This window comes from Anabrus simplex, chromosome 2 (genome assembly GCF_040414725.1).
Source record: "Anabrus simplex isolate iqAnaSimp1 chromosome 2, ASM4041472v1, whole genome shotgun sequence".
Lineage (NCBI taxonomy): Eukaryota > Metazoa > Arthropoda > Insecta > Orthoptera > Tettigoniidae > Anabrus > Anabrus simplex.
The window spans coordinates 1088070738-1088095507 of NC_090266.1; the positions used below are offsets into that span (position 1 = coordinate 1088070738).

Consider the following 24770-nt stretch of genomic DNA (forward strand, 5'->3'; position numbering starts at 1 on the left):
AGCCCTAAATGCAGATCATTAATGATTCTGATTAAAAGTGAAAAATTTAAGTGATGAATGGGTCAAAAATTGACTGAAATGACTTTGAACATGTTAAACAAAGGAATGGATGAAAAGAGGACTATTGTAAATTATGAAATTGCATGTGAAAGAAAAGAGAAACTGAGGACTAACCTCACAAAAATGGATAATTTGGTGAACAGCCTAAGGCAACAGAACCTAGACTGGATGGAAAACATTTGAAAAGAAAGAGGAATCCTATTTTCCTTGACCTGACTGCAACTGGATCAGGGGAAATGGTGAAAAAAAAAAAAAAATTGAAGAGATTTACTTTTTCAATCCATAGCCCTTTTAATATCTTCTTTACCGGGCGAGTTGGCCGTGCGCGTAGAGGCGCGCGGCTGTGAGCTTGCATCCGGGAGATAGTAGGTTCAAATCCCACTATCGGCAGCCCTGAAAATGGTTTTCCGTGGTTTCCCATTTTCACACCAGGCAAATGCTGGGGCTGTACCTTAATTAAGGCCACGGCCGCTTCCTTCCAACTCTTAGGCCTTTCCTATCCCATCGTCGCCATAAGACCTATCTGTGTCGGTGCGACGTAAAGCCCCTAGCAAAAAAAAAAAAAAAAAAAATATCTTCTTTGACTTTGAGAAGGGCCTAATAAGCTGCATGTTTGAGTCGTGAATAAGACCGGAGAGGAACTAATAAGTGCATAAGTAAGAATTTTAACATACCTAACAGATTATGCATTAGAGTTGAATGAGACAATCAGAAAATATTACATGGTTTTTATTTTTGGAATTAGGTTGACAGTTTACTCATATTGTGATGTATAGTTATGTGTTAATCAATGAGTAGTTGTAAATATTTGTTATTGGGAGTATTCCACCCAAGATTACACCCAGCATCTCATACCTGATACTGCCCTCACAATTTTTAACTTCATTTCATAATACATATTACATTTCTTCACAGTAACTGCTTTCATACAGAATTACCACCATTGTTAAGCTTTTGACTACTTCAGTTAATTATTGTTCTTTTACCTTTGGGAACTATTGGAATAGTGGGGAGTACAGTTGAACCTGGCATAGGGTACGAACATGCCGAGTGGATTACTCCTCACTCAGTGCTCATAGCAGTGCTCTTCACTCATCACTCATCATTCAAAGGCGCACATACCGGGTAGGAGACCCTCGCTCTTTCTTCATTAATGAGGAAAAGTTTTCCATCCAGTTATGATTGTGCAGCATTCACGAGAAGATAGGGTTGTGTTCTCTAAATGTAATTTTGTTTCGTGAAAATGTTGATACTCCTCTGTATACATAATAATACTGGGCGAGTTGACCGTGCGGTTAGGAGCGCGCAGCTGTGAGCTTGCATCCGGGAGATAGTGGGTTCGAATCCCACTGTCGGCAGCCCTGAAGATGGTTTTCCGCGGTTTCCCATTTTCACACCAGGAAAATGCTGGGGCTGTACCTTAATTAAGGCCACGGACGCTTCCTTCCCATTCCTAGGTCTTTCCTATCCCATCGTTGCCATAAGACCTATCTGTGTCGGTGCGACGTAAAGCAAAATAGCATACATAATAGTTAAGTATAGTAGCAGAAGTGATGATGAGCATATGATAGCAAGCAAACTGTACTTGATTTCAAGTTCTGACAGAAGATACAGCGCACATCCAATTAATAAGAGAAGGCAGAGATTGGGTGAATTCCATCATTTATACCAAGAAGTGAAGAAAGACTCACAGAAATGTCGCGACTATTGAAGAATGTCAGTGCAGACATTTCAGTATACGACTCCTTGGTTGAATGGCCAACGTTGATCCCTTCGGTTCAGTGAATCCCGGGTTCGATTCCCGGCCGGGTTGCAGATTTTATTTGCGACATTAATTCTTCTGGCTCGGGGACTGGTTATTTGCATTTGTTCCAACACTCTCCTCTTCATACTCAGACAACACACCATACTACAAACTACCACCGAAACACGCAATAGTAATTACATCCCTCCACATAAGGTTGACGTCAGGAAAGGCATCCATCCGTAAAACAGCGTCAGTCAACATGTGTGATACGGTTGGCATCCGCGGCCCCACAAGGTGTGGCAAAATGCGGTAGAAAAAGAAGAAGAAGAATGCAGACATTGTAATATTTGCTGAAAGGAATTGAAGGCAATATGAAACCACGGAAGTACAGCAGCTTTCATGTCAGTCATATTTGCATTGAAGAAGAACTGGTCATTACAATAACGTAAGCAGTAGTAATATAATATTATTCTCCACTTCAATAAAGCAATCTGTACTTCATCGAAAGATTAATATTCAACATGGATATTTTACCTTCAGTGAACGCAGGCCGATAATATTATGAGTAGGCGGCCGTGGCCTTGAGCCAGCCAATCACAGAACAGCGCTCAAGAAGCACATCGCTCCAAAATCAAACCGATTTGATTCTTGAGGGAGGAGTGGAGAGAAGAGGGATGAGTGAAGTGCCGGCATGAACGCTACTATTGAAATGTATGGGTTTTGCATCTCTCAGCTTCCTGTGTGAAGACACAGGAGTGATGAGCGCTGAGCGAGGAGTAATCCACTCGGCATGTTCGTACCCTTATACGTATATCAAGAGGAAGAGAAAAAACTACTTGTAACTCAGAATTACTTAGAAATCAGACTTGCACAATACATCACATACGTACTGAAAAACCAATTAAATAGACCTACATGTGTAAATCCTTGCAGATAATAGATACATTAAGACAGAAAATATTATTTTGAACTTGGTCCGGCTATAAAGAAATCAGATTAGTTTGGCTTATTTCAATTTTCTTGCATTGAGAGTATAAACCTCCTTTTGCAAACTTAGTAATGAATTCAAAGCATTTTCACTACAACTTTTAGCACTGATGTAATGCCTACATTATCTCAATTTCCATCACTGTCACTATCGCTTGTAGCTGGTCCATCACCATCACATTGTTGGCATACATCAGCAATAATCTCTTCATCTGTTAGTTCTCCACATACAGCCAGATTATCATTGAAATGCACCGAAGTATCGAATTCTACACTCTCCGGTAGCATTAGCTCATTGCCAGACAAAACTTCGTCTCCATAATCATCATTAGAGGTAGCCTCTTCTAGTAAGACACCACCTTTGTGGAAACAGTTGCTGATTGTGGAGGATGACACCTGTTTCCAGGCAGCCGAAATAAAGTCCTTGGCTTGTAGCAAATTAATGGAGATAGGTTCATTTCCTGCATCACTCAGTGTTGTTAAATGTTGAACCAGCATTTTTCTATAATGCACTTTGAAATTTGCAATGGTGCCCAAGTCAAGCGGTTGTAGAACACTGGTACAGTTAGGAGGGAAAAGTTCCACTCGGACATTCTCCAGAACGATTTGAGGTGGATGAGCTGCTCATCGATCCATAAGAAAAAGGATCTTCTTCTGTTTCTTTTGCATTTTAATGTCCAGTTTTTTCAACCACTGTTCCATTAGAAGCAAAGTCATCCAAGAATTTCTGTTGGATTCATATTCCGTAGGTTTTGTTTTTGCACCCTTAAAACACCTCGGATTCTTCGATTTTCCTATCGCAAGTTGAGGAAGTTTGTCAGATCCATCTGCATTGGTGGCGAGAAGTACTGTTATACGACTTTTACTTTTCTTCCCTCCATGGCATGAGGCACCTTTTTGAGCTAATGTTTTATTAGGAAGGAGATTGTAGAATAGGTCGGTCTCATCACAGTTATAGATGTTTGGAGGCTGATAATTGCTTGTGATATCCGGAAGAACCTCTTCTTTCCAGTGGTGCACCGTGGCATCGTCCACAGCTTTTGAGTCGCTGCAAATTGTTCTCCCTGTGATTCCATGACTATCTTTAAATCCTTGCAGCCATCCTGATGAAGCCTTGAAATCAGCATGTCGCCACTAATTGGTAGAGCTGCAGCCCACTTTTGCTGGAACCATGTGAAAAGTGCTTTCTCCAAATCTACGTACCGTCCTTCTTGCTGACGGCTGCACTTTGCTGATTTTGAACCCAGTTTTAAGAACTTGTCCAAAATAGCGTTTCTCTTACTGATGACTGTACATAGAATGATATAAGCAATCACCAAGTCTGAAGCAATTTCAGTTTTTGTTTTGTGTGGATTAGCATCCACTTCTCGTATAAATTTTACTTTTTCATCTAGGGTATAAAGGGCCATTCACAATGCAAACATAACTTAACGTAAACTTAAAATTAACGTTAACTTAGAAGTTTTTTTTTTTTTGCTAGGGGCTTTACGTCGCACCGACACAGATAGGTCTTATGGCGACGATGGGATAGGAAAGGCCTAGGAGTTGGAAGGAAGCGGCCGTGGCCTTAATTAAGGTACAGCCCCAGCATTTGCCTGGTGTGAAAATGGGAAACCACGGAAAACCATCTTCAGGGCTGCCGATAGTGGGATTCGAACCTACTATCTCCCGGATGCAAGCTCACAGCCGCGCGCCTCTACGCGCACGGCCAACTCGCCCGGTAAACTTAGAAGTTAGCGGCCATCTTATCTAATGGACCCATTCACAATGCGCCGACGTAAACTTAACTGTGAGTCTGTAAAATTAAGGGATTGCAAACTCCAAGCTCTTGCAGTTAATTTTATGTTAACTTTAAGAACCAGCCAATCAGAGCAGAGGTAACATTGTATTTTGTGCACGATGTAATTGACTTCTTTCAACGAAACACTTGTAATTCTCTTTCAAAATAATCTTTGTGTGTATGTATGATAAAAGGAAAAAGAATTACAAAGACGATGTACCGAAAAATAATAGGTGGAAATAAATATCCTGTAGCAATGAAATCTGACGGTAAATGGCGGGAGACAAGCTCGCAGCGCTGGCGAACGGACGAGAGACTATCCCTTTCATAAATAAAACAGTGTCCCTGTATATTTCTTAACATTATGACGGACTACTAGTTTACGAAAACGATATCATCCAAACAAATAGATCCAAACATCTCATCGGGGTGTGATAGATAGGGGCATAGATGTCGGTAAAGGAGACCTTACATTTCTTTTTATTAGAAAAGGGGAAGCAAATCGTAAGAAAGGCAAACAGTTCAGGTTTCATCCGCATGTCCAAAACGAACTGACGAGGGTCATTTCTTACAGTAGATTACCGAAATCGCACTGAGATAACCTTCTTTGATTCAAGGGATCAACCCATTTTCTGCACCGTGTTTTAGATCGCCTTTTCAGGTAGGCCTACACAGCTCCCAGGAGCAAAGCAATAGATGTTTGAAGTAATATGAATTCCGCTACCACGTTGTTTGATTCCATCGAGGTACTGAAATATAAAACTGCGAGATAGCCCAAAACCCGACTTCCGTGCTAAATAACGTGGTAGTGTTTTGATTGGCTGCTGTGTACCGGTACTCTTTATGTTAATGTTACATTCTTACATTGTGAATACCACAAATTTTACGTTAAATTTACGATTACGTTACGTCGTTAAGTTTACGGTTACGTTTGCATTGTGAATGGGGCCTAACTTTTCCTTGTTCTGTTCTCCATGGCTAATCAAAAGCAACTGAATGACAAAACTACTGTTCAACAGTAAACACCAGATACCGGCACCATGGACATTTTACTTCTTCATTGTTCCCACGAAAGAAATTCTCATATTCAAACAAATTTACTGTATTTTCTTTTGTTTCTGCACCAAAACCGCCCACTTTGCTTGTAATGTATCTTAATCTTTGGCGGCATTGTGAAGGTAAAAAATGGCTAAGGTAGATGAGGAGCGAGATAGAGAGTGAAGGGGACTCGCTCGATTGGCCTTTGTTAACCCGCCAGTAAGTAAGGGTCAACAATGTTACTGGGCGAAACTCTTTGTGTTCAGTTTCAGCACCGAAACCAGACCGCTCTACTTCCGCCTACGCTGACAAAGAGGAAACTTCGAAAATACAGTAGTTTCTTTTAAAAAAGCACGTGCTCATTATAATTATGTAAAACTCAGTTATATTTAACTGACACTTAATATGTACAAGAGCGAATTACATATAAATAGATTACGTATAAATAACGTTTAATTAACACGCTTTTAAATAACATTTTGCTGGGAACTAAAGGAAATTACGTACAAATACAAATTACGCAGAACAGAGTTGTGTATAAAGCAGGTTCAACTGTAATTTTAATGCAGAGTCTTGAGATAACATTGTGTTATTACTGCTACATCTTATGCTGATTATTACACGATTGCATAGTAAGTACTGCCATGTTTCTGAAGAATTATCAGCGTTTGGAGATTTTAAGCTATTCTGAGTAACTACATATCCTTATTCCTTAGAGTTCAGTAAGTTTGAAAAATGTTCAAGTTTTTTAAAATATCTGAATGCGAGGCACGACTTAACAGTGTAAACTATGCCATAAATTCCTCACATAAGAGGTATAATAGATAGCTAACTGGATATTCTTCTTTCCTTGCCTTTTTCCAATTACCTGGGATTGCCAGTAATATGGATTAGGCCAGGTTTTATCGCTAGATGCCCTTCTTGATGCCAGCCCTATGTGGAGGGATGTATTCACTATCGCATGTTTATGTGGTGGTTTGTATTGTAATTTTTTGTATGTGAATGTGTATTAAAACTAACACAAATACCTGGCTCCCGGACCAGAGGATTTAATCAAATGCTCTTAAAATCTCTGACCTGGTCAGGAATAGAATCTGGGGCCATCTGAATTGAAGGACATTATGCTGGCCATTCAACCAAGGAGCCAGGCAGATATCTAGCAGGATAATGGTCTTAATTTGGAAGGAAGTAAAGTTTGCACACTACTTTCTCTTGTTCAGGTCTAGTCATGTCGCGGCAAATAGGTTTTGTCTTCATTTTATTTGTTTGTAAGTTCAAAAATAGTGCGGCGGGTAGTGTGTTAGAGATATCTGTCATCCTTCTTCGAAAGCATTATTCTTGAGTAGTAGATGGTGGTGGTATTTGATGTTAATCAGAGAAGTTTGTATTATTTGAGAACATTGAACATTTCAAACCAGTTGTGAGAATTTCTCTTTTTTCTTTCAGAATATTGCACTTGTTTACTTCTGGGACAAGTGTTGTGATCCAAGCTTAGATCCCAACTTGAGGCCAGTTTTGGAACATTTATATTTGCTATATGGACTTTGGTGCTTGGACAAAAATCTAACAATTCTATATCAAGGTAACTAAAGTATAATATCCAATAATATTTACCTTATTTGTTTTCAGTGTATATATATGTACATGTATTTTTGTCTTTTCCTACAAACATATCTTGCTTTATTATTATTATTATTATTATTATTATTATTATTATTATTATTATTGTTGTTGTTGTTGTTATCCAATACAAGTGAACCCTATTTTGCAAAGTATTTTAGGGTTATAATTGAAACATACAATTATAAATTAAACATAATGATGGTGATCTACAGAACCAGTTTATGAAAGATGCAATGAATGAAAATTAGGAAGGGGCTGATGACCTTTGATATTAGGCCCCTTAAAACAACAAGCATCATCATCATCAGAAAATTAGGAAATGTTTGTAACAGCGTTTCTGTATGAAAATATGGTATAGTGGTTGGGAAAAGTGAATATTACAGCAGTTCAAATGAGAGTCCAAATCAAATCTTGCTCTTGTAAACACAGGACAATCAAATATTAAATGATCAGCTGTTTGAGTAGACCCAAAAAAAAAAGCAAGAATAATCACCTGTCAAAATAATTTTAAAACGTTCAAAGTATGATTTGAAATTTCCATGGCCTGACATAAATTGTGTTAACTCAAAATTTGGCACCAAAAGTTTGCACTTAAGTTGGTTGTAAACTGTGGGAAAATATATTCTTCTAGTAACGGATCCATTTGGTGCAGAGGTCCAAAGGAGGTTCCGTTGATTCAAGATAAGTTCTTTGATTTGTCTTCTTGCATAGCATAAGGGAGAACTATTATACATGACTTTCAGATTTGATTGAGCAGCAGCTTTTGCTAGTTGATCAGTTCTCTCATTTCTGATGGATCCAGTATGTCCGCGAATCCAGGAAATGCAGATACGACTGTTTTGGTGAGCTTTAGTTCTTATAGCAACTGCTAACGGGTTCATATTATATTAAATTTCAGTTGCAGGAACAAGATTTCTTCATTATATAGAAGAATTTACAGCCTTTCGTGGACCAGTTTGTATATGAATATTATGTATATAAGCACTACTTTTCTGTGTTACTCATTCAGATCAATGCTCATTTTCCTTTCTGTATATTCATCCATACACTTCACACTTCTTTTTATTAGGTTTCTAACCCTTTGGTGTATATACTCGCATGCTGTTTTTGTTATTGCAAGGTGAGGAGGAAATGATCACCATTTTGTTCTTCTTTCCTATCCCTCCACTACATAGGAGAAAAGGAGTCAGGCATGCTCATTTCCACTGTTTGTTGTGCTTACTCTTGCTTGACTGGTCAGGCATTAAAAGATTGGGATGTACTACAATAATAATAATAATAATAATAATAATAATAATAATAATAATAATAATAATGTTATTAGTTTTACATCCCACAGTGGTTTTCAGAGGCACAGAGATGACGGAATTTTGCCCCACTGGAATTCTTTTACGTACCAGTAAATCACAGGGCTCACTTATTTGAGCACATTCAGATACCACCGGAGTGAGCCAGGATCAAGCCTGCCAACGTGGGCTCTGAAGGCCAGTGCCTTAACTGTCTGAACCACTCGCTGGGGGTGTACTGCCTTAGAGCAAGCAAGTTGTTTCACACCTGGGTAGGACAAATTTCCTGTCCTGGGCAAGACGAAACACGATCACTTAGTACTGTTGTTTGTAGTATAGTGGAGCCTATAGGCGAGTGTGATTGTACTGGCCCTTATCTTCATCCTCAGATATTTAAACCTCTCTTTATTCTTCTTTCTTTTGCACAGATGGTGCAATAATCCAGATTTGGCCCATGCACTGTTCATTATCTTCATACAAGTATTGCACCGAGTACAGAAAATTCCTTCATAATACAGGAAAATTTATCCCATATTCAACTAACTTGGGTGTCATTATCAGTGTTTTTTTTTCTTCCCTGACAACCATGGGCACCCATATGACAGTTTCTAGAGGGGGGCCCAGACCTGGGGGTACGTAGTAATTTTAATATTTTGGAAGAAAATGGGGATTTGTATTCTGCGGGAGAATAATCCACGGTATCCGCTGCCTGTTGTTGGTGGACGGTACTACCGCTTTTACGTAATAATGACTTTTAAATCATTTTCTTGAAAGGAAAACACGTGACTACACTAGATTTTTGCCTTTCCCTGAGAGCTGGAGGGGGGCCGCGGTCCCACCTTGCCCCCGGGTATGGGCTCCTTTGCTGACAACAGTAAATTCTCCTGATCCCAATTTTTTCCTGTACTTCCATAATCGTGTCCATTGTCTTCTGTTCACATACTTGCAATCCACCAATCCACAAATTTCTGTTCGAATCTGGGTTGTTTTTTACAAATTAAAACTTCCCCGCATTTCACTAGAGCAGCTGACAACAGGTATACCAGGATTTGATTGTACTGCCTGGTTAGAAGAGTGGTTAGGGTAGTTGTGGCATTAGATATTACTGCCCTCCTCCAAGCAGGAGTGAATGTGGCTGCTGTTTGCCAAATGAGGGGAGGTAAGCAGGAGTAAGATGAAAATGTACGATCCTGGTATGAGTGCACAAAGGAAAACTGATAGTAGCTCACAGCCTGCAAAGTGACATGTTGTAATAAACCAAATTGTCACGCATGGTTATGGAAGAATTTGATCAAGAATACGTGGCTGCACTGCATTGACAGCAGTAGCATTTCCTATTATGCTTGGTACTATACTGTCCATTGTACAGCTTGAGGCTATTGGAGAGCAGTTTTAATTATCAGCAAAAGAGCCTGCAGTGGTGAGTGACAGAGAAGAGAGAGAAATTCAGAAACTATACAGTTATTCAGGTGAACTTTATTTCTAGTTTCGTTATCAATATAAGTTGTTATTCATTCATATTAGGGGCTAGGCATATTTAGGTCATTGATGTGGAAACTGTAACATTTTAACTGTGGGATCTGTAATCGTGTACATAATTGTAATTATTAGAATGTTAGGTTGGGATGTGAGGCATGCATTGCACTCTTGCAGCTTGTGCCAGCGTAGTTCTGGCGAGCTAGCTATTCATCATGACACCTAGAGTGCCACGTGCAACAAGCAGAGTTGTAGCTTGTATGCATGGTATCAGCATGCTGTGTGTTCGGTTGACCCTGTGGTAGTAGGTAGTAGGAAGACGGGAGGTGCTTCGGCCAAAAGAAATTTCAGCAAGCTAAAACCAAACATCGCCAAAAAAGGAGTACAGATAGCTCTTGGAATGTAAATTACCTGTTGGTGCACAGTGTTTATTTTGGAAGACTGTTGAACTTCACATTTGTGTTGTAACTGATTGGCGTGTCCTAATGTTCTTATATTATAAATCTATTTTCTTCTCAAGAAGTCTTCTCTTAACAGAGGACCGAGCCAGTGGCTGTGTGGTTTGTTTCACGTAGCAATCATCTTGCATTCAGGAGGTAGCAGTTTTGAACCCCACTGCCAGCAGCCCGAGAATGGTTTTGCATGGTTTCCCATTTTCACGCCAGACAAATGCTGGGGCTGTACCTTAAGGCCACGGCCGCTTCCTTCCAACTTCTAGGCCTTTCTTACCCCATCAACACCATAAGACCTATCTGTGTCGGTGCAATGTAAACCAGAATGTAGAAAAAATTAACAGAAGTTGATGGTCCACATAGCCAGCTTTGAATATTATGTTGCAGCATGGAAAGCTTAGATTATAAATTGGAATAGCTGGTACCTCTCGCTGCCTTTCGTAATGTGTCCTAGATATTGAGTATTTTATAGTTAGTAGCAGTTTTTTTGTTTCTTTATCCAGTGAAGAACTTTGTCATTAGAAATTTTTAGTGCCAGAGTTATTCATAAGAGGTGATGGTACAGATAGGACTCAAAAGCAAGAATTCTTTTCTCTATATTTGATCAAGGGTCTGGCTTTTACATCCATAGAGAAAAACAAAGAACTCATTAACAACAGATCATTGGGATTCTCACTTGCAAGCTAAGATCTGATCTATTACATATAGTAAACTTCATCGTAATTCCGTATTGACATGTATTGTTTCATACTTATAAGTTTCCTCTTGGCCTGATCAGTTCTAAATTTTATTTCACTCTTGTAATCACTGTTCATTTAACACAGTTCCTAAGTGTTTAATAGAGGATATTTGCTATTTATCAGCAGAGATGCCTGAATTTTCCTCTTAGAAAATAACATAACCTTATTCTTGGAAGCATTAACTCAAAACCAAACTCTTCATTGCACTGAAATTTTCTATCATGTATTGAAGCACAGGTACTTCATTTGCTGTGACAACAGCTTTAGACACTGATTATATTCATAGTTAAGAGATGGATCCAATAAGCGACCGACAACTTCCAGCTCACCCTAGTTTTGTTGTATTATGCTAAAGCAAGATCACATTTCTATATCATTTGTGTCTTTAACACGTAAGTTTGAAGTTGATTGTGTATTATATCAAGTATTAGTAGCCTATGTAGTCATATAAATACAAGTGGTTCGGACTTTAGGCTTTTTAAAGTCAGCATGTTAGCTCATTCCTCTATTTCAGCCTTGTGACCTGTGCTCCACATGGTGGGTTGAATTTACTTGGATGATCTGACAATCCGCCAGCTCGTCTAATACAAGTCAGCTAATCAGAAGTGAACTCGCACAAGCTGCAAGAGCATGATGTATGCCTCTTGTTAGGATAGGTTTCCTGGGACCTGAAGTGGGTACCACCCTGGTATTATTTGCTTCACTGTGAATGTTGGAATACAAACCTTGGATATCCAGACTGTAAAGCTCTCCATCATTAACCCTATAACTCCTATGCATTTTAGTAATGTTAACACCCAAGAGGAGTCTCTCGGATTCAGATTGTTTCAAGGTGGGTAAAATTCAGTTTTACCATGAAAGCGGTAGCATATGAGTGGCTTCATCAAAAAAATAGAATTTATTCATATTCAACTTATGTTAGCATTAGTGGAGGCACGATTTTTCTCATTAATTTATATACGCTTTTACAAAAAGGGAATATTTTTGTGCATTATTTCGCTAAGTAGGACTGACCCCACTACTTTACTTTTGCTTCAATCATTTCCTAATATTGTTTGTAAGAAGTTTAATTCGTGTGATTATTTTTGTGAAAGGTAGATAAATATAAACAATATTGTAACCATTCTTTATTCCTTATGTAATGTTCATTAGAACTATAATATAGCCCTAATCAATGTTACTTAATAAATTACCCTTACACCCTACATGGCCATGGCCATACCATTAAGGGATTTCCTAGAATATTAAACTGAAACAGCTATTTCTATAGAATTGAGCAACCCTTATTCTGTCTTTCATTTCCCTTAACACTCATGATATCGTAATACAATTTCAAGCTCATTATTTTCCACAAATTTTGCTCAAGTTTCACATTTGCTTTAATTCACTGCTATTAGCAAAAGAAAAATCATGATTTTCTTTGCCAGAATCATATGATTCGTCAAGATAGCTCAATCGCTTCAAAATATTTTTTGTAGTGTTTATCGTTAATGTGAAAAATATCATGCCTCTACGCATTACCAATATTAAAATACAGTACCGGAATGAGAAAATCTAGGATAATTTTGAAAAATTCCCAGGCCTAAGAAAAATGTATAGAAAATTCTCTACATATCTGGTACAGAATCCTTTATACAGTACTGTAACCATTTGACACACCTTGTGGTGGATTTTGGATGTTTACCACATACATTTGCAACCCACACTTTTATGTATTCTTCCTTTCCTGTGATCGCATAGGTAGCATAATTTCTTCCATGCTCCTGTTGACATCACAGGAAATGAACTCTGAGGGTCATTTTCAACACTTTCAGTGCAGTGCAATGAACTGTGGATTTATGGATTCCTAACTTTGGACATCTGCTGATATGGGGTTTCATCAAATTCTCTGCCAGCTCAGCAAGAAATACCTGACGTCCACATTTCTTTTTTCTTGATAATTCCAGATGTTTTTCTCCAAGAAAATACATATGCTGCAATTCCACACACATCAATGCAGTTCACAAACAATGCAGGTGGGCACCTTCTACTCTTTCGCTTTCATGTGTATGTATGAGATATCTGATCAAGAGAGTCCACGTCCTCTTTGATCTCATTTTAGTAAAGAATGGCTTCAGGCTTTTCATCCTCTTCAGTTATGACATCTGGTGTGTGATGAATTGTAGAAAGAAATACAGGAAATACAATGCACTTTCCCATTTAGGCACATATGATACAAAAGAATGTTAATTAATGAGTCTAAACATGGAGCTTTTCCCCTTCTTGGTTCTTATTTGGCAAAAATTATTTAGGGACAAAGACCCTATTCTTCTGAACGGTTCCCACAATTCTTAAGACCAGTATGGAGTAAATCATCTTAGACCATTGTGGAGTAAATTATCTGCCAACACCATTGATGTAATATATATATATATGCCCTGTGATTTTGCTGTTGACTTCCAAAGTCTGAGGTAAGTCTGATGGCAGCAATAAAGCCAACATTTGTACTTCTCTTTCCCTTTCTTTTCCTAAGTATGGCAAACCTCTGAAAGGATAGAAATATTTTCAGTCACAAACCCCACAGATGTTGATTACATATTTATCCAGCTTTGAACACATATAGTGCTGAAATCCACAGTACCCTCAGAAAGGAACTAACAGTTTAGCCACTACAAGATTTTTGCCTGGGAGGTAATATTTGCAAAGCTTGTGATTTATGGCTTCCCATATGTCCTTAAAAGTATCAAATTTGGCCATCCTTCATTCTCTTCTTGTCGACTTATCAAAACGCAAAGATCCTCAACAGTTCCTCAACTGTGTGATTACTCATTGTTACACTGAACACTTTACAACATTCTACTCCATAAAATTCTGATGTTAGACAGGTTACTTTTCAAATGACCTGCAGTAATGAGCAGCCCAATCAGTGTTCTAAGTTCAACACTGTCACATTTTTTCCAGCAATTATTACTTCCTTTCTCACTGTAAACACACTCGTCGAGCTGAATGACTCAGATGGTTGAGGCGCTGGCCTTCTGACCCCAACCTGACAGGTTTGATCATGGTTCAGTCCGGTAGTATTTGAAGGTGCTCATATACGTCAGCCTCGTGCCTGTACATTTACTGACATGTAAAATAAATCCTGTGGGACTAAATTCTGGCACCTCAGCATCTCCCAAAATCGTAAAAGTAGTTAGTGGGACGTAAAGCGAATAACATTATTATTATTATTATTATTATTATTATTATTATTATTATTATTATTATTATTATTATTATTATTATTATGTAAACACACTCAGGTTCTGTGTTGGTGTAAAGGACAACTTTTCAAGTATATATGATATGAAATGTAAATCAAAAGTGTCTACAAGGGATTCAGTGGTTTTCAAACATGGCAGCTTGACAGTCCTAATCTGAGAATGTTGTGCTTACTTACATTGGTTGGTTCTGAAGGGTGCATATTCCAGACAAAGCCCTTTTTTTCTATTGTCCTGTATTTATCCTATATTGTTTATCTCACTACACCAATATGTTCCTTCTCACTTATTTTCATCATCTTCTGGTATACAGTGCGATTCATCTTCATTGAAACCATCTTCACTCGAATCATCCTCGCATTCTTCTAAAATCATACCAATTTTATATTTTGTCAACTTTCTCTTCCTAATCTTGGATGAACTGTTACTTATGAAACTCAATGTTTACTTAGTCACTCTTACAATAATGAAACAAGCACATCTTCAATACAGAACTGCCAACAGCATAATGACAAAATAATCTAGGTGGAAGAAGAAACAATACTTGCAAGTTTTATCAGGCTCAGCCTAGGTGTCAGCATAACATGGTGCGAATGAAACGCATAACAGTGAAGAATGACTAATGACATAATAAATGAAGCTGTCCTATTTTTAAAATATGCTATTCATTAACATAGATGGGAGGAAAGGATAGTGCACAAAAACAGTAAAAGTAAACAGTAAAAACAGAATGAGGTGAGTCTGAAAAACTCATGTTAGAAGTTCTAAGTTTAATGTAGTAAACTTTTCCATGTGGTGGCATTTAATTGACCGGTATTGGAATTATACTTTATTATTTTATGTTAGATTATTAAAACGACATCAAGAGAACAACATTAAAAAAACACTCGTTTCAGTGAAGAAAAGATCTTGCAAAAAAGATGCAAATGAAACGTGGATTCTCCAAGAACACTCACTGCAGCTGCTCAAAATGTCCAGCAGTGTCTGTTGACAGTGTCGGTGGATTTACTATCACCGTCACATGCAGTATCAGTATTGCTTCCATCACTGCCACTATTGAAGTCCATATTACTTCCCAAATTTATGATCATCTCCTGCGCTTGGTCCAGGAAATCTTTACTTGAAATGTGCTGGCCTTCAGTTTTCATTACGTGCTCACAGTGTTTCTTCCAGTCCTCTTTTGTAACGGAAGCAATTTTTTCATCCGTAAGATACAATAAAGTGTCCATTCAGACTGCCTCATTATGTTTCGAAATGCCATTCTTGACTCTTCCCCATATCAGCTCAATAGGATTCAATTCTGGGTGGTATAGAGGACGACATAATACGATATGACCATGTTCCACTAAATTACTCTCTACTCTATTTTATAATTGCACTGAACTGGTTTGTTCATTTTGATTAATGAATATAACTGGAGTCTCAGCATGTCCTTGGGGAAAGGAATTACCTTTTCTGTTAACCAAGATATCATTTAAAAAACAATATTTTAAAAATAGAACAAAAGCTGGACAATCAAAGTGAACAGATAGCCACTGAAACTGTCTGATTTGGCTAGGCATCCCGGAAGCACCGGTAAAGACGTGTACACCAAAGTAATAACGATTAAAGAAAAACTGAATATTGAACCGGGAAATTATTGAATGATAAGCCACGACTAGTTATTTTGGAGAGTTGAAAATATCTCAACCACAGGGCACACTCGGTGTAGACCTGGAGCTGGGTACAAAGAGAGGTCCTAACTACAATGAGTTCAATGATTGAAAATACTGAAGTTATTCACATAAGGATCACCTTACAATTGTGTTGGTTACAGTGAAGTTGTCTCCATAGATACTCCTTGTTGAATGGCGACCCAACCGTGGAACCACGATCTGTTGTAAGCAACAATGGTCGTCATCAATTTTAGAAGGTCTCGGCGCAAGATAACCACTCGCTGATTAGATTACACGAGTGTCCACATTTAACTGTCCCCCGTAATCATAATGTAATATTTAATCATTGACTCAGCTCTGACTTAGAACCAGAATGTTAGTTTGGTAAAATAAGTTGCACTTGTGTTTAAAGATTGTGGTTGTTTCCACACACACGGAAAAAGAAAAAAGTTTGAATCCCTTCACCTGTGTGGTGTGTCTTCCCACTAAATTGAAACTAACACTGTTCCTTTGCACCAATAAACACACAGTTTATTCCTATTTGCGTCAGAAAATATAGTGTCTGATGGAATAACTTTAACTTAGAAAATGAGAAAAATGAAAACCTACAACCTGTTTTCTAGTCATTGACCGGGTCAGGGATGTAATGAATGAAACATATATAGGCTGTTATTACAATGAGGTCGCCACTCCCAAGGTGATTTATTAATGAGTGATAAATGCTATGAAATGATAATGGAGAGTGTTGCTGGAATGAAAGATGACAGGGAAAACCGGAGTACCCGGAGAAAAACCTGTCCCGCCGCCGCTTTGTCCAGCACAAATCTCACATGGAGTCACCGGGATTTGAACCACGGTATCCAGCGGTGAGAGGCCGACGCGCTACCGTCTGAGCCACGGAGGCTAACTTTAACTTAGAATGATTCCTAAATGTTCTATACTCGCTCCGTAGGCTTCAGAGGGACGTGATGTTCCCGTGCCGATCTCCAAATCCCCTTCCATCCTTTTCGATCTTGAGCCTGCTCTTCCCAGTTATCAATTTGGAGGGTCCGGCATACCTTGTTGATCTTCTTCCAGGTGCTTCGGGGTCTTCCTGAAGGTCTTTTCCCATTAAGAGATCCCGTGTGTAGATCTACTGGTGCTATTATCCTGCATCCTCAGTACATGTCCAGCCCAGCGCAGTCTGTTGGGTTCTATCACACCCATTATAGTGTGTTGTTGAGAGAGGGTGTAAATCTCATCATTAGATCTTTTCTGCCAGCTTTGAGAGATAGGATCGAACCATGGGCCAAATATTTTTCTATAAACTTTATTCTTAAGGACTTGCAACTGCTGCTGCTGCTCTTTCCTGGTTATACTCTGCCTCGGAACTATACAGAAGTACTGGTCGAATGATTGTATTGTAGATAATCATTTTTGCATCCTTGTTAAAAACTTTGAGCCAAATATAGGGCTCATAGAGTAAAATGCCTTATTTGCATTCTTAATTCTAGCTTGGTGTTTCTGTTGCCTTCAGTTTTGCTCATCGATTAATACACCAAGGAATTTAAACTCCTCTACTCTTTTAAATATATATTTCCCAATCTTCAAAGGCAATCTGTCAACCTCCTCATGATTTGGTCTCTGTACAACCATGCAATGTGTCTTTTTATCATTTACCCGTAAGCCAGTTCTTGCTGCCATTTCCTCTAGTTCCACACATGTACAAGAGCTAATTTCCTGATAATCTTCTCCAGTGCAATGTTGAATAGGAGAGGAGGTAGTGCATCCCCTTGTCTCAGACCAGTTTTATTCTGGATGAAACTTGATTTTCTGCCCTTGAGTAAAACACAGCTAACATTGCCATCCATACACAGCTTGCACATGTTAATTAATTTTATGGGAAAGCCAAACTCCATCATGATGTTCCACAGCCTTTCTCTATGAATTAAACCATATGCCTTGAAGAAATCTATAAGGAGATAATGAACCGACTCCTTGTGTTTCCACACCTAATCGTTAAGTCTTAATTGCAAATATGTTGTCTGTAGTGGCTGTTACTATGAAAAATGTTCTGATAGTCCCCAATAACCTAAATGTTCTATAAGGAAATTAAATGTCTGCAGCGACCAACCAAAAGCACTTGTGAGATAAAGTGTCAATTAGTATCTCACATTTAAAATGGAAATATCACTGTAATCACTGCATTCTGCACGAATGTCTAAAGCGATCTACGACTGTACTTGTGATATTAAATGTCTATTTGCAAAGTACAATTTACTTGGAAATAGCATTTATAATACTGCGTTCTACACAAAGCACATTATTATTATTTATATATATATATATATATATATATAATTCGCTGGGGCCATCAAGGACCACGTTAAGTCTTGTTGCATTTGACACTGAACTTGGCCTTCTTTAGAGCCCAAATTTCCCTCATTCTTTGTGAGTGGGCCTGTTTACGCTCCTCTGTCCAAGGGGCACCGTGTCTTCTCTTCGGTTGCTCGTCTCGGTTTAGCCCGTTCGTCAATATTTTCTTGCGGAAGAGATCTTTGTCAAGGGCGTCTTCAGCTGAGATATGTAGCATTTGCAGGTCTTCTTTGGTATTTCTAAACCAGGGAATTGTGGTTTTGGGGTTTGAATCAAAAAAGTTAAAGATTTCTTTAGTTAACTTTCTTCGGTCCATTCTTTTCAGATGACCGTAAAATCGTGCCCGTCTTTTTCTGATTGTGTCAGTAATTTTCTCTATTTTGCTGTAGACTTCCTTGTTGGATCTCTTTTGATGGATTCCATTTCTGTACTTTGATCCCAAGATTCCTCTCACAATTTTGCGTTCTCTTTTCTCCAGTTCTTCAAGGAGTCCTTTGTTGGCATTTAGAGACAGGGTTTCGGCTGCATATAGAACTACTGGCTTCAGAACTGTTTCATAGTGACGTATCTTGGTGTTTTGGGAAAGGCATTTTTTGTTGTAGATTGTGCGGGATGTTTGGTAGGCTATTTCCAGTTTGCGTACTCGCTCCTGAAGTGCTTCTTTGTCCAGTCCATTTTTCATGATGATCTCACCCAGGTATTTGAATTTGTCTACTCGGGTGATGTCCCCGTATTTTGTATGGAGTTTTGGTGGAGCCTCTTTGATGTTAGTCATTACTTCTGTTTTCTCAAACGATATCTGCAAACCAGTTTGTTCGGCAATTTCCTTTAAAATTTCAACTTGAGCTCTAGCGGTTTCTATGTCGTTTGAGAGAACAGCAATATCATCGGCAAATGCTAAGCAGTCTGTTGCGATCCCCTTGGATTTGGTTCCTATTCTCAATGGACTGTAGTTGGTTTCCTGTAATCTCACCCGCCAGGTTCTGATGATCTTTTCAAGAACACAGTTGAAGAGTATCGGGGATAGCCCATCACCTTGTCGGACTCCTGTTTTGATGTCAAAGGAATGCGAGAGACATCCGTGGAACTTCACCTTGGATTTTGTATCGGTCAGGGTGGCTCTAATTAATGCCAGCAGTTTCAAATCGATTCCAAATTCATTTAAGATGTTTAGCAGGACTTCCCGGTCAATGGAGTCGTACGCTTTCTTAAAGTCCACAAAGACAGACACATACTGCTTGGACGTTATTGTACAATATCTGATGATCGTTTTGAGATTTTGGATCTGTTCAGCTGTTGAGCGACCTTTTCTGAACCCTCCTTGGTATTCACCTATTTGATGTTCGACTTGTGCTTCCAAACGCTCCAGGATGGCAAGTGATAGAATTTTGTAAGTCACGGGTAGCAAAGATATTCCTCTGTAATTATTATTATTATTATTATTATTATTATTATTATTATTATTATTATTTTCTATTAACAAACTTCAATTCACTTGAGCATATCACTTATAATGACTGCATTCTCCACAGTGTCTGAAGTGAGCTACTAGAACACTTGTAATATGAAAAGTCCATTATCTGAATATTCAATCACTCAAGTCGTAATGTTAAAGTTTTCAATTAAGTTCAGTTTAAAACTGTTCTGACATATATGTGACACACGTACGTATTGGTTATACTATGATTCATAAGTCCTGGAGTCGAAGTAGAATATTTAAAAGTTCCTTAACCAGGTTCTACTCACTGAAAATGTATAAGTTCCGTAACACCGGAATTATTCTGTCCAAAGTTCGCACTTCACTCGGACATAGTCTCGTCTTGTATGTATGACTTTGTAGCACACGGCGAACCAATATCGTCGAGGTGTAGACCGCTGTTGAACTGTTGGTGTACTGCTTTGACAGTATCCAGGGAGGTGCCCTTTTATATATGTAGAAGTGGCTCTAACGTAATGTTTTATAAAACCGTAAATCTCCTCATAATCACTGAATCGATTTTGGAGACATTAACATGAGGAGATATTTCAAATGTATACTGTAAGATTCTGTTGTTTCTAAATTGATATCTCAATTGGTTCAAGATTTAGAAACATTTCTTGACTGGATGTTTCGAGAAGGTATTATGTAACCTGTCCTTGGCAAGCGCTTGGCTAGGCGATGATGCAAGCAGCGTTGTGCGGGTCGACTACTTGCTCCTGTGAGACTTAGTTTCTGTAACCATTCAAACACTACGCACGCCAATACTTTCAGTTCTTTATGGTGAATAGTACGTAGATCGAGTTATAAGTCATGGCAACTGGTTTTTTTCTCGCGAGCAGGAGATAACACGGAAAATCTAAGATATGCATTTGGAAACATACGGTAGGTAGTGTGTATGATGCCACTAGATGGTATATGTAAACAACAGTGTGGGTCTAGGCATGCTCCCAAGTTCAGTGTGTGAGTGAGTGCGTCACAAAATGGAAGTCAACAAGCAGGAGCAACGATCTTATACTAAAAAATGGCAGTTCTCCACGGCAGAAATGCACGCCAATGCCATGCAGAGCTGTGGGAAGCATTGGGTGTCCATGCCATGCCCTACAGAACAGTCGCGAGGTGGGTGGAGACATTCAAACAAGAACGCGACAGCTCACACAGCAGCCATCATTCAGCGTCATTGACAACTGTGGGGATGGGATGTTCTTCCACACCCGCCTTATTCGCCTGATCTGAGCCCATGTGGCTATGATCTAATCCCCGAAGTCAAGAAGCCATTACGTGGACAACGGTTTGCTAACAAAGACGACATTGTAACAGCATTTCTTTGGAGAGAGGTGTCACAGTAAAGGATCATTAATATTGGTATTAACAGTGCTGTCTCCGCACTCAGTATACGCTACTTCCGCGCTTGGAGTCAGTCTCACGCACGTTCTCGGAGTATTAACATGAATTCCACAAAGCGTTTGCGATCTTTTACTGCGAGTAAGAAACTGAAAGTAGTTCGGGAAGCCGAAATTATTGGAAATCGTGCCGCCGGTAGGAAATACGGTATTAACGAGTCATGTATTCGCGATTAGAGAAAGAAGAAAATTGTGCTATTAACATGCAGTGGTGATCGTAGAGCTTTTTGTGGACTGAGTGTACAGTTTCCAGAAATAGAAAAAAAATTTATAAATATGTGACAGAAAGGCGGGAATTGGGATACGGTGTGTCAACCGAAATGTGTCAGCTAAAGGCATTAGAGATCGCAAAGGAACTTTCATCGGAAGGGTTTTCTTCAAGTCGAGGATGGGTTTGTAATTTTTATAAAAGAAATGGGTTGAGCATACGAAGGCGTACCTCAATTTCACAGCGTCTTCCTGGTGCCTGCGTTGAGAAGTTATTTTTGTTTCAGCATCACATAATTTGGTTGCGGAAGGAAAATGCATATTTGCTTTCCCAAATTGGCAATGCAGATCAGACGCCAGTCTGCTTTGAAATGCCAGTGGACAGGACTGTGAATGTTAAGGGTGCGAAAAGTGTTACCATTAGAACAGGTGGTAATGAAAAACAACGGTGTACGGTAATGTTGTGTATTTTCGCTGATGGAACCAAATTTCCGCCGTACGTTGTTCTCAAGCGAAAGACACTTCCTAAAAATCTACCCGCTTGTGTTATCGTTAGATCTCAGAACTCCGGCTGGATGGACAGTTCACTTTTGGAAGACTGGGTGGGTAAAGTGTGTCTGGCAACGTCGCCCTGGTGCATTATTGGGACAATAGAGCTTGCTTGTTCTCGACATTTACCGCGGCCAAACAGATGCTGTGAAGAAACATATCAAGGATGGGAAAACCGACCTAGCAGTCATTCCATGCGGGATGACATCTATGCTACAGCCGCTGGATGTCTGCGTGAACCGTCCATTTAAAGCAGTCTTGAAACAGCTCTATATAGAATGGATGACGACTGATAATCACACACTGACGCCAACTGGTCGCATTCAGCGCCTGGAAGTTTAGCTGCTGTGTTCATGGATTTTGACGGCATGGAATCGTATCCCTGGAGACCTCATACGGAAGAGCTTCAGGAAATGTAGCATTTCTAATGTTATGGATGACAGCGATGACGACATTTTGTGGGAAGGTGAAGTTCCGAAGTTGGTACTGATGATGATGAATGAACTCGTTGGATATCGTTCTGGAAATGTTTGTTTACTTTTATTTGTATTTTCTAATCATTTGTTGTGTTTTAGTAAAGATTGTAAAGAATTTTTTTGACTTCACTTTTTTTTAATTTTGTTTTTTCAAAATAAGGGTGCGGGTCTTATTCGGTGGCGAGTGGTACTTGAGATTATATGGTAAACAAATGTCTAGTTTGGTATTAGAACTGCATGGCAGATTTGCTCCCAATCGATGGAAATATGTAAACAATTACAAACGATGGGTATATGTCGAAAGTTATGAAAGCAGGTACCAAATGTATCCCTTGATATTGTAAATTTACACTTCATGTCGGCCAAGTCCACCATAACAGAAAATAATAATAATAATAATAATAATAATAATAATAATAATAATAATAATAATAATAATAATAATAATAACAACTTCCATGTCAATTCAAGATAAATTGTGTTTAAAGAATTTGGTATAAATGACATAAAATGTGTTATTTATTCTCTCAGATCAAATCCCACTGAACACGATGCCATACCTCTGTCTTTCTACAAATATGTCATTGGTGCCATCTGCTGATCATAACACACATTATTAACTACTGTTTGACCCAGGAAGTTTTCCCTACGGCATGGAAGTAAGCCCTCATCTTCCCGATCCTGAAAAAAGATGCACGAAGTATTCCTTCAGATTACCAACAAGTTTCTACCCTACCAATCCTGTCCAAAGTGCTGGAATGCCTGGTACATGAGTGCATATCCTTACGTACTTACATAAATGTGCTTTACTTGACTCTTACCAGTCGGGCTTTAAAAAAACCACAGTACCGCGACAACTCTGCTGAAAAAGTGACAGCTGACATTAGATATACAACGGACAACAAACAAGTGACAATACTTACTACTCTTTTAGATTTCAGCAGCGTATTTGATACTGATGATCCAATGTTGCTTCCTTCAAAATTACAGCCCTAAAACTTTACCCAAAAAGTGCTAGAATTTCAGTTACCTCACAAACTGCTGGCAGTGTGTAGTTGTAAATAATAATAAATCAACATGGCAAACAAAAATTCTTGGTGTCTCACAAGGGTCAGTCATGGGCCTTCTCCTATTCACTTTATATAGGGTCTTTATTTATTCTTGGCAAGGACTTTCTCGCTCGACCTTGGCCGCCGATGACAGACCTCTACCGGCCGCTGGCGCACGTGGTTTCTGGCACTTCTTGCAGTTACTGAGAGCTGAGCACCGAGATAGTAGGGTGTTCGATGAAGCTACTGCGTACTGTATGTTGTATTGTATAGTGTTTTATTGTGATTGTGTATAGTGCTGTAATGTGTGTGAAATATTCGATACATGAATGTGTATATCTGCACAATACTTACATTAAGTGCAGAAAATCGTGCACTAGGACAAGACAAAAGTTTTGAGCGTAATTTCCAGGAAGACCCATTCCTATCAATCGTACAATAAAAGAGATTCAAACGTACAGGTTCAGTAAACAATAAAAATAGATGTAAAGGTCATTATCTCCTTACTGAAGCATGTTTGGTACGAGGATCGTAAGTAAAAATCTGAGGCCCCCTCGCTGCCCAGATTTAACGGCATGTGATTTTTATTTGTGGGGAATGTTAAAAAATGTACTTTATGGGAACAACCTTCATACACTAGATGAACTTAAAGACAATATAAGAGCTGCAGTTGCATCCATCAGTGCTGAAGAACTTGGTAGAGTAACCGAAAACTTCATTAGGAGATGCCGATTATGTTTGGCAGCGCATGGGGAACATTTTCAGCATAAACTGTGAAAATGGTGAGTAAAATGCATGGTAATGCATGATAATGATTTTGAACATAAACTGTAAACATGGTGAATAAAATGCATGGTAATGATTTTGAGCACCGTATTCTGCCGTACATACGCACGCGCGGTAGCCGGCAACTGAACCATCACTGGCGGCCAAGGTCGAGCGAGAAAGTCCTTGCCAAGCATAGATAAAGACTCTGTATATAAATATATTTTTTTGCTAGGGGCTTTACGTCGCACCGACACAGATAGGTCTTATGGCGACGATGGGATAGGAAAGGCTTAGGAGTTGGAAGGAAGCGGCCGTGGCTTTAATTAAGGTACAGCCCCAGCATTTGCCTGGTGTGAAAATGGGAAACCACGGAAAACCATTTTCAGGGCTGCCGATAGTGGAA

The 24770-nt window shown here is 39.0% G+C and overlaps 1 protein-coding gene and 1 long non-coding RNA gene across 2 annotated transcripts in view; one reads left to right on the forward strand and one right to left on the reverse strand.

Annotated features, from left to right (window-relative positions):
- Positions 1–24770, forward strand: part of LOC136864712 (peroxisomal acyl-coenzyme A oxidase 3) — a 297560-nt gene that overhangs the window by 232181 nt on the left and 40609 nt on the right. Inside the window, exon 13 of the mRNA XM_067142046.2 lies at positions 7059–7194. Within this exon, the coding sequence (XP_066998147.2) occupies positions 7059–7194 (136 nt within the window). The remainder of the gene's footprint in view (positions 1–7058; positions 7195–24770) is intronic.
- LOC136864714 (uncharacterized) overlaps positions 1–24770 on the reverse strand; it is a 69070-nt gene that overhangs the window by 36876 nt on the left and 7424 nt on the right. The gene's annotated exons all lie outside the window — the stretch shown is intronic.